We start from the raw sequence: 12506 nt of genomic DNA, 5'->3' as shown, positions 1-12506 counted from the left end.
GCCTACCAGGAACATTTGGTGGTGGAGGTGGTTGGGGGAGGGTTGGAGGAGATGAAGAGTGAAGTCCTTTCCAGCTGTGACCTCTGGGACTGTGAACTGCTAGTCTAGGAAGAGTGCTGGGATTGGGGGCCACTGATGGGGGTGGATGTACCATCCTCCTGGAGATTCCAGGCTGACCTCTTGGTCTGAGAACTTTCTGATGAGCACACTTCTTCACTCTTCCCGATTATGGCTGGGAGAAGGCCAACAAGCACATCCCTAGGTGAGCAGGCTGAGATGGTGGGAAGGGGGCTTTTCCCGGGGTGGCGGGGGGACTTGGTGTTGGGCTCACCAGAGCTCCCACTTCCTTCCCACTCCCCCCACCCCTCTAATGTCTTTAATGGAGGCTCACTGGGGAGTGGGTATATGTGTGAGCCGTGTGGCGGAGTGTGGAGGGCGTGCCTGGGTGCATTGTGTGTGCATGTTCGGGACAGAAGCAGGCCTTACATCTGGCCCCCAATGGCTTTATATAGATGGCACACGAGTGTGTCTAAGGGTGGCTTTGCAGGGGTGGGGACAGTGTGTCTGAATGTGTAGAGGAGGTGAGAGCATGCTTGTGTATGGCAGGTATAGGTGTGTAGGCATGTATGCACCTACGTGTCTCTGAAGTTGTGTGGTTTGCACGTGGGCCTGTGCAGGTGTGCACTAGTGTGTATGGCTCACCCTGGTGCATGCGTGTACGCTGGGGTGAGGCATGCTCTCTCAGTGAGGGGAGGGCGGGCCCCAGGAGCCAGCGTGGACTTCCTGACTCAGGGCTTGCAAGCGGCACTCGCTCTTCTCGCGAGAGGTACAGATGGCAGCGCCATTTTCCGCAGCAGGCGCATGAGAGAGCGCACAAGCGTGTGTGGGGGAGGGGAGCAGAGGGAAGGAGGCGTGTCCTCTGTGACAGGGGCGGGGCTTTAGCACCGGCTCAGCCCGAGAATCTCAGCGGTCTGTCTCTGGCCGCAACTATCTCCAGGGCCGTTAGTGATGACCGCCTTAGCCCAGGGGGCACCCTGCGGTGTCCGCCGCTTCCTGGGAGAGGCACAGAAATGCCTTGGCACGATGTCTGGCTGGATGCCAGAAACCACTGTTTATGAGTCTTCTGTGGGCTGGGGCTTGATCACATTTCACCATCATGGCAAACTCACAGAGGGTTTTATTAGACCCATTCTGCAGATGAGGGACCTCATCTGTGTTCGGTGAAGTGAAGCTACCTGCCCACATTCTCCGGGCTGGTGTGCAGCAGCCCCTGACTTGTGTTCCCCTTGAACTGCCAGATAGAAGATGTCTGTCTCCCCTGCCCCCCACTCAGAATGCCTCTCTCACCAGGTTCAGTTCACAGAGACAACAAGAGTTATTATTCCTGGAAGCCACAGACATCGGATCCTTTTTTGAGAGTGAGTGGGAATAAGGGGGATGGGTTCAGGGCAGGTCTGAGGGCACCCTCAGAGGTCTTGTTAGATTTAGCGGGGCTGGGGCAGGGTTGAAATTAATACCCGGCATCCACCATGTACCCTAGGGGCCAGAGGAGCTGATGTGAACTCAGGTATGGTGGCCAGGTTTGTAGATTTCTGGGGCTGAGTGGCCCTTCCTTAGTGTTTGACAAAGAGCTCTCAGTCCAGGGGCACCTGGCCTTCTCAACCTGGCAACATTGCTGTCCAGGTGGGGCCTCCATGGGTGGGACCTTGGTGGTATCTGCTGCCTGGATCCATCCATAGCTCAGCCCCGCTGCACCTATCTGCCACAGCCCCAGGGCTCTGACTCCAATCAGAGGGCAGAAGACTGTGGAATCTGAGAGGGCAGTGCCGGAAGGGTCCTGAGAGAATGGCTGGCTCATCTGGCTCATTGTGTCAATGGGGAAACTGAGGTTAGACCAGGGAATGAACTGGGCCTAACACCACCACATGGAGTGCTTCCCACTCTGGAGCAGGAGCAGTGCAAGGGAAGAGGGAGCAATTAGTGAATGAAAAGGCTGGACTCATAGATTCACCATCCGGCTGCCCACCTGCCCATCCCCCCTTCCTCCCATCCCCTTGTGTGCTCAGTTGCTCAGTCGTGTCCAACTCTTTGTGACCCCGTGGACTGTAGCCTGCCAGGCTCCTCTGTCTATGGGATTTTCCAGGCCAGCATACTGGAGTGGGTTGCCATTTCCTTCTCCAGGGGATCTTCCGGACCCAGGGATTGAACTCGTGTCTCTTGCATCACAGGCAAAATCCCCTTTCTTCACAGTCTGAGGCAGCGTGGAAACCCCATGTTATCATGCATGCACGCATGCAGGTGTGCGTGCTAAGTCGCTTCAGTCGTGCCCAACTCTTTGAGACCCTGTCCATCCCCATGAGATGTGGACATTTGTGCAATGGACACTCTGACTTACCAAGTAAGGCAGCGACTTCATATGCCTTCTTCTGTTCGATGGTCTCATAATTGAGAGCTTCAAAAAATATATCCAGAACGAGGATGTTTTCTCTGCGGGGGAAACGTTCAGTGTCACATGTGGTGAGAATCATCAGGATCCACACGGATCATATCATACAATTTTCCCATGGACAGAAAGGGAAACAGAGGCCCGGGGAAGTGAGACAACGGGCTCAAAGTTAGAGATGGTTAGCTACAGAGCTGGGGCTTGAACCGGGAGGTCGTGACTCCCAGCCTGTTGCTCTTCACTGGCCTGGAGGGGTATGCCAGCTCTCCCCTTGGCCCCTTATTGCTAACCCACCCTCTCTCTGCCCCCTTTTCCAGGAGTCCTGCCAGGCCTCCAGGTCTCTATGCTCCAGAGGGTCTGCCTGGGTCCTCACGTGTAAGTGAGCTCAGCATTCACTTAACAAGGCTTGCTTGCCTGCCCCCAACTTCCCTCCCCTGCCCACCCTGGAGAGGCCCTCAGTTCTTACTGGGATTGACGGCAAGCTTCTCCTGGTTAGCTTCTCCAGCATCACCAAGTTAGCTGCCGGAGCCAGGGAGGGTTTTTAGGGAGCAAACCTACAACTGGCTGTGGGGTTTTCTGGAAGAAGCACCTTGATTCCCTTCTGCTCTTTGGGGCAGTTGTGTTCATGAGAAACATCTTCGTGGGAGAAGCCATTACCATCAGCAGAATGTTTGCAGCCATGGGGCCTGGCCCCTCCTCTATCGATACAATTACCCTGATTCTTTGATGTTGCTCACTAATGCCCTTAGTGCCTCTTGCCCTCAAGGGGCGCAAACCATCCCAGGATGAGAGCTGGTGACTGTGTGGGAGGGAGAGGCTGGAGGAGGGTTGAAATTAACACCCTGCATCCATCATGTGCCTTCGGGGCCAGAGGAGCTCCTGTGAACTAAGGTGGGGTGGCCGTCAGGTTTGTAGACCTGAGGAGGGGTGGGATTGAGAGGAGCCCTCTCCACACGGGGCTCACCCAGGAGCCATCCACCATCGCTTGCCTGGTTTATGGCAACTGCCTCCCACCAGGCTCCCTTCTTCCCATCTGTCTGCCCATCCATCCTCTTAACCGGGTCTTCCTAAAACCTCTAGACTAACCCACATAACACAGAATTATCATCCAATGCCTCTGTCAGCCAGGCTGCCTTTAAAATGCTCATAGTCACAGGTGGCCAGTGGCCACCACGTAGGACATCATGGAGATAGTACATTTCTAGAAAGTTCTACCATGGAACACGTGGTCTAAAATGCAGATGTGAGCCTATCACTTGCCTACCTGAAGCTCTTCTGTGGCTCCCTACCCTCTTAGCATCAAATCTACTCCCTGACTCCCACCCCTGCCCAGCTCAGCCTATAAGACCCACATCCACCTCCCTCGGCTTCCTTTTGCTGGACTCTTGTGACACCCTCTTCTCCTATGTCTTCCTTTCATTTATTTTGTTCAAAGATTATTTTTTTGAGCATCACCTCTGTGCCAGACACTCCACAGCAGAGAACAAAAAAGAAAGGTTCGTGCCCTCAAGGGGCAGGCAGGTAATTGAAGGAAACAGCCACATGAATATTGAATTACACACAGTGGCGAGTGTTATAAAGGATACACCTGAGTGTTTCGAGAGAAGAATGACAGGAGGAGGCCTGATTTATTGGTCCAAAGAGATGACATTTAAATGGAGACCTACGAAACGAGGGACCAGTTGGGTGAAGAGTGAGAGGAAAAGCATTCTAGGCAGAGGGAACAGAATATGCAACTCTGCCTGGAAAACTCATCTGCATCCTGTAAAAACACCTCTGAAACTTTCCTTGACAGCACCTCTCTGCAAGGTACGGCCAACGACCTCTCTTATTATCTGCACCAGCCTGGACAGCTTTCAGTGTTGTATTTGTCTCTCTGCCAGTCTGTAAACTCCTGAAAGACGGCGCTGCCTCTTAACGCGCTTTGTCTTCATACTCTGAGTCTGAGCACAGAACTTGGCCAAGAGCAGGTGCTCAATTAACATCTGCCAGATGGAACTAAGGGCTTACCTTTGTCCTCTTCCTTGACTGTCCCCCTCCTCCTCCCCTTTTTTTCCTGGTCCCTCCTCCCCCCACCCCCCTCCACCATGTCCACTTAGCTTACGAGATATATTTTTCTGATTTGTTAAATTTCTTCTCGAGGTACTTGGCTGATGTCTTGCTGGGGATCTTCACCATGGAGAGCTCTTTGTTGTAGCGGGTCAGGTTGCAGGGGGTCCTGCAGAGACAGTAATTACTGTCTTTTTCTGCCAGCAGACCTGCAGGGGAGAGGGAGGCAGGGCTGAGTGGAGCGCAGAGGACTGGGACCTCTGGGCCCAGAGTAGCCGGGTCTCAGGTTCCTGCAGCAGAGAAGAGGAGGAGGTGCCCTCTGTATGAATGAGGGTGGGGGCTGTGGAGAGAAGGGGAGCTGGGCTTTTGCTGGAGGTTGATGGGGATATGAGCGGTCACAAAAGTGCCCACTCTGTCTATGTTACTCTTTAAAAAAAAAACAAAACTCTTTTGATGTACTTGTCAACTAATTTTATTATCTGAATACTTTCTGCATCCATTTCAGCTGAGGTTTTAAATGTAATATTTACGTATTATTTTTTGCTCTGCTGGGTCCTCGTTGCTGCATGTGGGCTTTTCTCTGGTTGCAGTGAGCAGGGGCTCCTCTCTGGTTCTCCCTGGGCTGGCTTCTCTTGTTGTGGAGCACGGGCTCCAGGGCACACGGGCTTCATCAGTTACGGCACCAGGGGCTTAGTTGCTCCTCGGCATGTGGACCAGGGATTGAACCCGAGTCCTCCGCACTGGCAGGCGGATTCTTCGCCACTGGACCCCCAGAGAAGTCCTGTCTCTGTTACTCTTGGGTCTGTGTTCCTTCTGCTTCCTTTACGGTTAGGTTAACTTTTCTAAGTATAGGCACCACTTTGGAAGCGTGGGCTCCCAGGGAGTTCTGGACCTCTGACCACCCCAGGGCCGTCTTCTCTGCTATCAGCTTCAGATCTCATCTAGAGGGGGCTGTTCATCACAGGCAAGTGTGGGAGGCCACTGCGTCTGAATCCCTAGGCTCCATGGTCCTCCCTTGGGGGGCTCCATGGTCCTCCCTTGGGGGGCTCCATAGCCAGCGCTGCCTCCTCTGCCGGCTGGTTGAGGACACAGAGTGAGTCTCTGCATTCGCCGGGAGTCCCTCCTGTTTCCAACCAGCCCTCCTGGAGGCATCTGGACACGCGAGTCCAGAACTGCTCCACTTAGATCCAGCAAGTACAGCTGCTGAATAGACTTAAGTTCGGATGATTTAAATACCCCCTGCTTGTCTTGCTTGTAAATCGTTTCCCGGATCCCGGAGAGGCGGGCGTGTGGAGTGGGTCAAGCTCTGGGGTTGCCGCTTGTTGGTGTGATCCCCCTCACCGGAAGTTTCCCGGGGTGGGGAGTGAGGTGAACCAAGAAACACCCAGGAGCCGAGTTGGTGGCGGGGGTGCTCCTGCCTCCCCTGGGTCCCTGAGGAATGCACACTGGGCCTCACCCCTCTCCCTGACCCCACCTCTCCTGGCTCAAGGGAGCAATGCAGAGGACAGCTTGGGAGTAACCTCCAGGGCGTGTGCTAGGAGGTATCGCCAAGCTCCTTCGGCGCCCACCCGGTGCCCACTGCCCATCCTCTCTCCGTCTCTGCCCGCTCCTCTGCATTCCTCAGTGCTCTCTGCTGCTCCGAAACTCACTCCTTCTCTATCCCCACCTCTCTGCCTCCTTTCTCTCCTTAGTTGGGTTTCCACCCTCATCGCTAGCATCTGTCCCCTCCCCCACCCTTCTCTCCTTCCTCCTCTCCATCTCCTTCTCCTGTCCCTGCAGGGATGCCACCCTGTCCAGCCTCTTTCCCCCTCGGCCTTCCCCATCCCCCTTTCCCCCATCTCTTTCTCACACCTGGAAGATCTCCAAGGTCTCCATCGCAGCCCCCACCCCCATCATTCCACTGGGCCCCTGGTACTGACCTAGGGCAGGCTCTGCACACTCCTTGTGCTGCTCAGGGGTACAGAAAGGGGCATCCCCTGCAAAGAAGAAAGACAGGGAGAGGTACTCAGGCAGCAACCCTTCTCCTCCTTGGGCCGGGGGAAGGGATTGCACTGGGGTACTTGGGAGGGGTAGCAGTTCACCAGTGGACAGTCAGAAGGCAGCTATCAATCAGGACTGCCACGGGTAGTGGGGGACCAGAAGACTGGGCTTGGATCCTCTCTGTGTTAATAGGAACCATCTAGCTAATTTCTTTCATATAGGTGAAAGAAAGTGTTGACAGTAGGGAGGCAGTGGTAAGTATCTACTAAGCGCTGGGCATGCATCATCCCCTTTAACCCACTTAGGTACCTTTGGAAATAGGAACTACTGTGTCTGTTTTATTGATGAGAGAATTGAGGTTTAAATATCCTGTTCTCCCACACCTACAGTGATGGAGGTGGGCTTGGAACCCAGGGCTGTGTGCTCCCGAGCCTAGGGCTCTTTCCATCACAGTATGCTGCTGTAGGTGAGGAAGGCTGCTTGGTCAGTCTCCTTTTTGCTGTGCCCTTCATTCCACATTATAACTGAGATGCCAGTAACAGTGTCGTGTGGGGAATGATTAAAATATCTCCTGCTTGCTTGGGCTCAGGTTCCATGGGGAAACCTCACTGGCTGGTGACGCAGTCTGAGCATCCTGCCGGCAGCATTTTTGTTGTTGAGTCTCTCAGTTGTGTCTGACTCTTTGTGATCCTATGGACTGTAGTCTGCTAGGCTTCTCTGTCCATGGAATGCTCCAGGCAAGACTACTGGAGTTGGTTGCCATTTCCTTTTCCAGGTGACCTTCCCAATTCAGGGAGTGAACCTGCATCTCAGGCATTGGCAGGCAGAATCTTTACCACTGAGCCACAGGAATGCCCAGGTAGCATTTACCAATGCTCAATTCTTTCTGGTCTCTGTAGATATCCAGAAACTTTGTTTTTTCTTTTCCCATGTGCTAAAGTCAAAGCCAGCTCATTGGAAAAGACCCTGATGCTGGGAAAGTTTGAAGGCAAAAGGAGAAGGGGATGGCAGAGGATGAGATGGTTGGATGGCATCACCGACTCAATGGGCATGAACTCGGGTGAACTCTGGGAGATGGTCAGGGACAAGAGAGGCCTGGTGTGCTGCAGTCCATGGGGTCGCAAAAGGCCAGACACAACTTAGTGACTGAACAACAGCAACAAACGTCAAAGTCCACCACAATATCCTCTTCTTATTTTTCCCCTAAACACCTTTTTTCCCCCCAAGAGCTGAAGAACTGAAATGGCTCCTCTTTCCTAATAATAAGAATGTAACTGATATGTTTCTCTTTTTGTTTTGTCTTCTATTCCGTTCTATCTTTGCCTGCTTCTCAGAGGCAATTTTAAAGATTGATAATCCTAAATTTAGATTACTAGAGAAATTACCGATTACTAATGCTATTGTTCAGCATTTAGCTCTGAGGATGTTCATTTCAGCATTGGTTATGACAGAAAACAATTGGTAATGAGCTAAATGTCCGAGGTCAGGATTTAGTTACATAAAGTATGATATAATCATGAAACAATAGCCATGAAATACAATAGAAAGTTCCCTGCACACAGTAGGTCTTCAGTCAGCAGTACTCTTAATTCCCTCTCCCCATGTGTTAACACAGTCACCACTGACATTTGCAAGTGACAAAGCTTTTTTTTTTTTTTTTTGGCTGCACTGTGGGATCTTAGTTCCCTGACCAGGGATCAAAGCCAGACCCTCTTGCACTGGAAGCTCAGAATCCTAACCACTGGGCCTCCAGGGAATTCCCAACGAAGAATTTTTATATCTTAGATTAATTTTATCCTCTCAACAGCAAACGTTTGCATTTTAAAGATGATGGAGGTAAGAACAGAGACGTTTAGTAACTTGTGCCAGGTCACACAGCAGTCATGTGGCGGGAGCTGAGCTGGAAGCCAAGGCCACTGACTGTAGCCTCAATCGTCCTTCCTTCCGCACTGCAGTGCCAAGCTCTTCCTGCCCCGGTCAGCACCAACCCCTGCTACCTGTGACCAGCTGACTGCCTCTAGCGATGGCTACATGCATCGTTAGTCTGACAGCAGAAATGTCAGGACACACGCATTCACTTGCTGGCTGATGGACTCTTGCCCCACTTGAAAGAGTGCTAGACATTTGGATGCAAGAAGGGAAGTATCTGGAGGAAAGCAATAAACATCTGGATGTCTGAATGTGTACCACACCAGGATGGGAGAATTGTAAGCATCCAGACATGTGGTCACTAAGCTCTAAGAGGGAAGAACAGCAAGCAGCTAGCAAACATATGGAACACTGGGAGGAATGCTCTCCAAACTTCTGTCCACTCTGGAGACCAGGATGTTGCCTTGTTTGCCAGACTGGATGTTCCCATCCGCCCCCGGAATGTCTGCGCATCAAATAACCGTCTTCCCAGAGCAGCATCCCTTGGCACCCTTGTGGAGTGGGTGAAGAGTGCCCCGTCGGGTGAGAAATGCAAAGGTTGCAGGCAGTCCGGGGCGCCCTGTGACCACCCTCCCCCGGCACTGACCTGGCATGTGGACCATGCGACAGTTGCAGTTCTCCACGATGTAGCGGGTCTCACAGTCGATCCTACAGGCGGTGATGCTGTAAACAGGAAAGAAGTCGAGCCCCATCTCGGAGGACCGGCACTCGCCCCAAGGCGGGGGCAGGTATGTGAGCTGCAAGACAGGAAGGGGGCGGCAGCATTCAGCCCTGGAGCTTCAGCTGCAACACACCCGGTGGCTCCTTCATTCACTTATGCAATTAATAAACAATTAATTGATCAACTACTGCGTGACAGCCTAAACTCCAAGGACCTCCCAGGCCTTCAACATCTGGCTCCAAAGCCATTTCTCCTATCTTTTATATCTTTTATAACTTTCCCTATAAATGCTGATCTTCTCAAAGTCTTTTATCCCAGCCACATCTTCCCACTTCCACAATTTGTTGTCTTGCATTTCTCCACAGCGGAGAAGTGGGGTAAAAATTGGAGGGCTCTGTGGGCCCCTTCCTCCTTTCTAGGGTTTTTCTCCCCATTTTTTTAGCTTTTCTGGCAACCCTGAACTCTGGCTTGAGACTTTTAACTCCACGATGACTGCTTTCTGCTTGAGCTATAATATTCCCTTAGAAGTTGACGTGTCCTCAAAGGAGTGATCCGATAAATATTGATAAATGTGTATTTCATCCAGGGTGGTTCCCTTCCTTCAAGGTCTGTATAAACATTCCAGTTCCTGCGTGTTTTTAGTCTCCCTCCCATCAAATAGTACTTTTGAAATCTTTTGCCCAGAGTTTATAATTGTTAGTTCCAGGAGGGTTAGTTAGCCTTGTATAAGTTGCTCCACCATAACTGAGAACCAAAAATCTCTTTACATATTTTATTTTACGGCTTACAGAGATGTTCCTGTTATAATTTTATTTGGGAGGAAACTGAGTATAAGAAAGGTTAATAGGGACTTCCCTGGCACTTCAGTGGTTAACATTCCACACTTCCACTGCAGCACATGTGGTTTGATTCCTGGCCAGGGAACTAAGATCCTGCATGACACACAGCATGGTCAAGTAAATAAATAAAAGAAAACATAGAAAGGTTAAGTAGCCTGTCCAAGGGCATGCACAAAGTCCCTGGCAGAGTCAGCATGTGGACCTAGGACTTTCTGACTTCAACCTTGCTTGTATATATACTATTATATTGTCTCTGTGTCTCTATAGGAAATTGACACGAGAGAGAGAGAAAAACACTCCAGAGAGGACCTTTCAGAGCTTTTCTCTTTTGTTTTTTCCTACAGCTCATTTCTTCTTCCTTTCTCCTGAAGGTTTGCATTATTCTCTCATCTTTCTTTGGAGTTCATGGGCAGACCAGGATTTTGCAGATTTCCTGTACAACTTTGGATAAGTCACTGCTCTCCTCTGGACCTCAGTTTCCCCATCTGTAAATTGGGAGGGTTGACGAGTAGGTTTGATAGTGTATGATTAGGATGGACTGGGTCCCCACGTTGCTCACTGTTGGATCCATAAGCACACAAATTGGATTTGGGAAGAATTCATAATGACTTTTGGCAAGACTGGGGGCCTAAAATGATGTAACATCATTTTGGGAGAGACTCATTTATTCTTCCTCTAAAATGGTTTCCCACAGTGGATGAACCTAGAATGTAGCAGGTGAAGGTCTGTGGACGGGCCACAGTTTGTTCAGGGTCAGTCACTCCCCCCCTCCGCCCACTTTTTAAATGCAGAGGTCATGATCCAGGCCTGGGGCTTCCCAGGTGGCAGCAGCAGTCAAGAATCCTCTTGCCAGTGCAGAAGATGCAAGAGACTCGGGTTGGATCCTTGGGTGGGGAAGATCCCCTGGAGTAGGAAATGGCAACCCAGTAGTCTCTCCTGGAGACTTCCATGGAGAGGGGAGCCTGGCGGGCTACCGTCCACGGGGTTGCAGAGTCGGATACGACTGAGCACGCATGCTCGCGTGATCCAGATACTGTGGCTTCCCTGCGGGGGCTGGTTTATCATTCGTCCCATCAGGTTTTCTGAAGCCTCCCACAGCACAGCAGCTGGAAAATCGCAGTGTGTACAGCGTCAGCTCTTGCTTACCAACGGGTGTCTGAAAGTGGGTTGGACTATTTATCCTGGGTAAGCAAAGCCTCAGGGGGACCCTGAAGCACTGTCTTCAAATATCTGAAGGGCTGTCTCCTGGAAGAAGAATTAGATTTGTTTCCTGGAATCCCCAGGGAAAGACAGACACAAGAACAGGTGTACTGAGGGAAGTGGGGAGGGCGATCACATTGATTGATGTTGCAGACACAGCGGTAGGCACAGCCCCTGCCTTCCCTTCTTTAATGCTGAAGAAAGATACACTCTGTCTCAACTTTCTAACCTACTCTTATGATTCAATAATAAGATCACTCTCTTGAGTGTGAGTTCCCCATCATGAAGGGTGTGCAAGCAGAAACCATACAACTACCTGGCTGAGATGGGAAGAGAGAGATTCAAGCATCGCAGGTACAGTTGGGGATTCAAAAATCTCTTAAGCCCTTATGCCTAGCCATAGACCCTACATCTATAATTTTAAAACTTTATTTATTTAAAAATTTTTTATTTTGTATTGGCGTATAACAGATCAACAGCTTTGTGACAGTTTCAGGGGCACAGCTAAAGGACTCAGCCGTGCATACACATTCTCCCTCAGACTCCTCTCCCACGCTGGTTGCCACATAATATTGAGCAGAGTTCCCTGTGCTCTACAGTAAGACCTTGTTGGTTAATCATTTTAAACCTAGCAGTGTGTATATGTCCATCTCAAACTCCCTAACTATCCCTTCCCCTCTGGTAACCATAAGATCATTCTCTAAGTCTGTGAGTCTGTTTCCACATCTATAATTTTAATTTGACAATTAGAGGCAGTGGAGCAAGTCAGACAGAACCTTGAATCCCACTGTTTCATGGGCTAGCTCTGTGACTTTGAATACGTGATGAAACCCCCGTTCTCCAGCCCCAGCTTTTAGCCTCCTCGTCGGTCTAAATGAGATGAATGCCCAGCAGCTAGTCAGATCCCCGAGACTCAGTTCCTCTCTTCTTCCTCCTAACAAATGTCCTCGTGTTTTTCTGCCTTTTCATTCCTTCAACAAGCAGACCAGCTCCACCTCTGCTGTCCTTACAATCTGGTTTTACAGACCAGAAAATCTCCATCCTTTTTAAGCTCAAGTTATTTTGCATTGGGTTTATTATGATACGGACTCCTGTCAGTGCAGACACCCAAGTCAAGATGGCACTCAGACAGCTGTTCTAGGGCTCTGAAGCTGGGGACAGAGATCTGGGGTGGAGCTGTAAATGGGGGGAAGGTTCTGGTGGACCTTGAAGCTGTTGGGTGGATGAGCCAGCTCAGGGATAGAGGAGACATGCTCAGGATTGAGTCTTAAAGTGTTCCTGCCTTTACTTGACAATGCATCCATCCTTAGCTTCCCCCCACCCCCACCCCCACTATGCCATGGAACCAGTGGCTTTGCACAATTGCTTACATTTATGAGCTAAGCCAAGATCTCAGAGCTTTCGT

At 50.9% G+C, this 12506-nt stretch overlaps 1 protein-coding gene across 2 annotated transcripts in view; it reads right to left on the bottom strand.

The window, feature by feature from the left end:
- The window catches only part of ASIC2 (acid sensing ion channel subunit 2), a 1229563-nt gene that overhangs the window by 7380 nt on the left and 1209677 nt on the right, over positions 1–12506 (bottom strand). For both annotated transcript variants that reach the window (XM_069602862.1, XM_069602861.1), the window contains exons 4-7: positions 8988–9138; positions 6412–6468; positions 4548–4701; positions 2396–2487 (exon numbers count right to left, since the gene is read on the bottom strand). In XM_069602862.1, coding sequence (XP_069458963.1) covers positions 2396–2487; positions 4548–4701; positions 6412–6468; positions 8988–9138 — 454 coding nt within the window. The remainder of the gene's footprint in view (positions 1–2395; positions 2488–4547; positions 4702–6411; positions 6469–8987; positions 9139–12506) is intronic.

Source organism: Ovis canadensis, chromosome 11, assembly GCF_042477335.2.
Source record: "Ovis canadensis isolate MfBH-ARS-UI-01 breed Bighorn chromosome 11, ARS-UI_OviCan_v2, whole genome shotgun sequence".
Lineage (NCBI taxonomy): Eukaryota > Metazoa > Chordata > Mammalia > Artiodactyla > Bovidae > Ovis > Ovis canadensis.
This window is presented reverse-complemented; position numbering and strand designations above follow the sequence as displayed.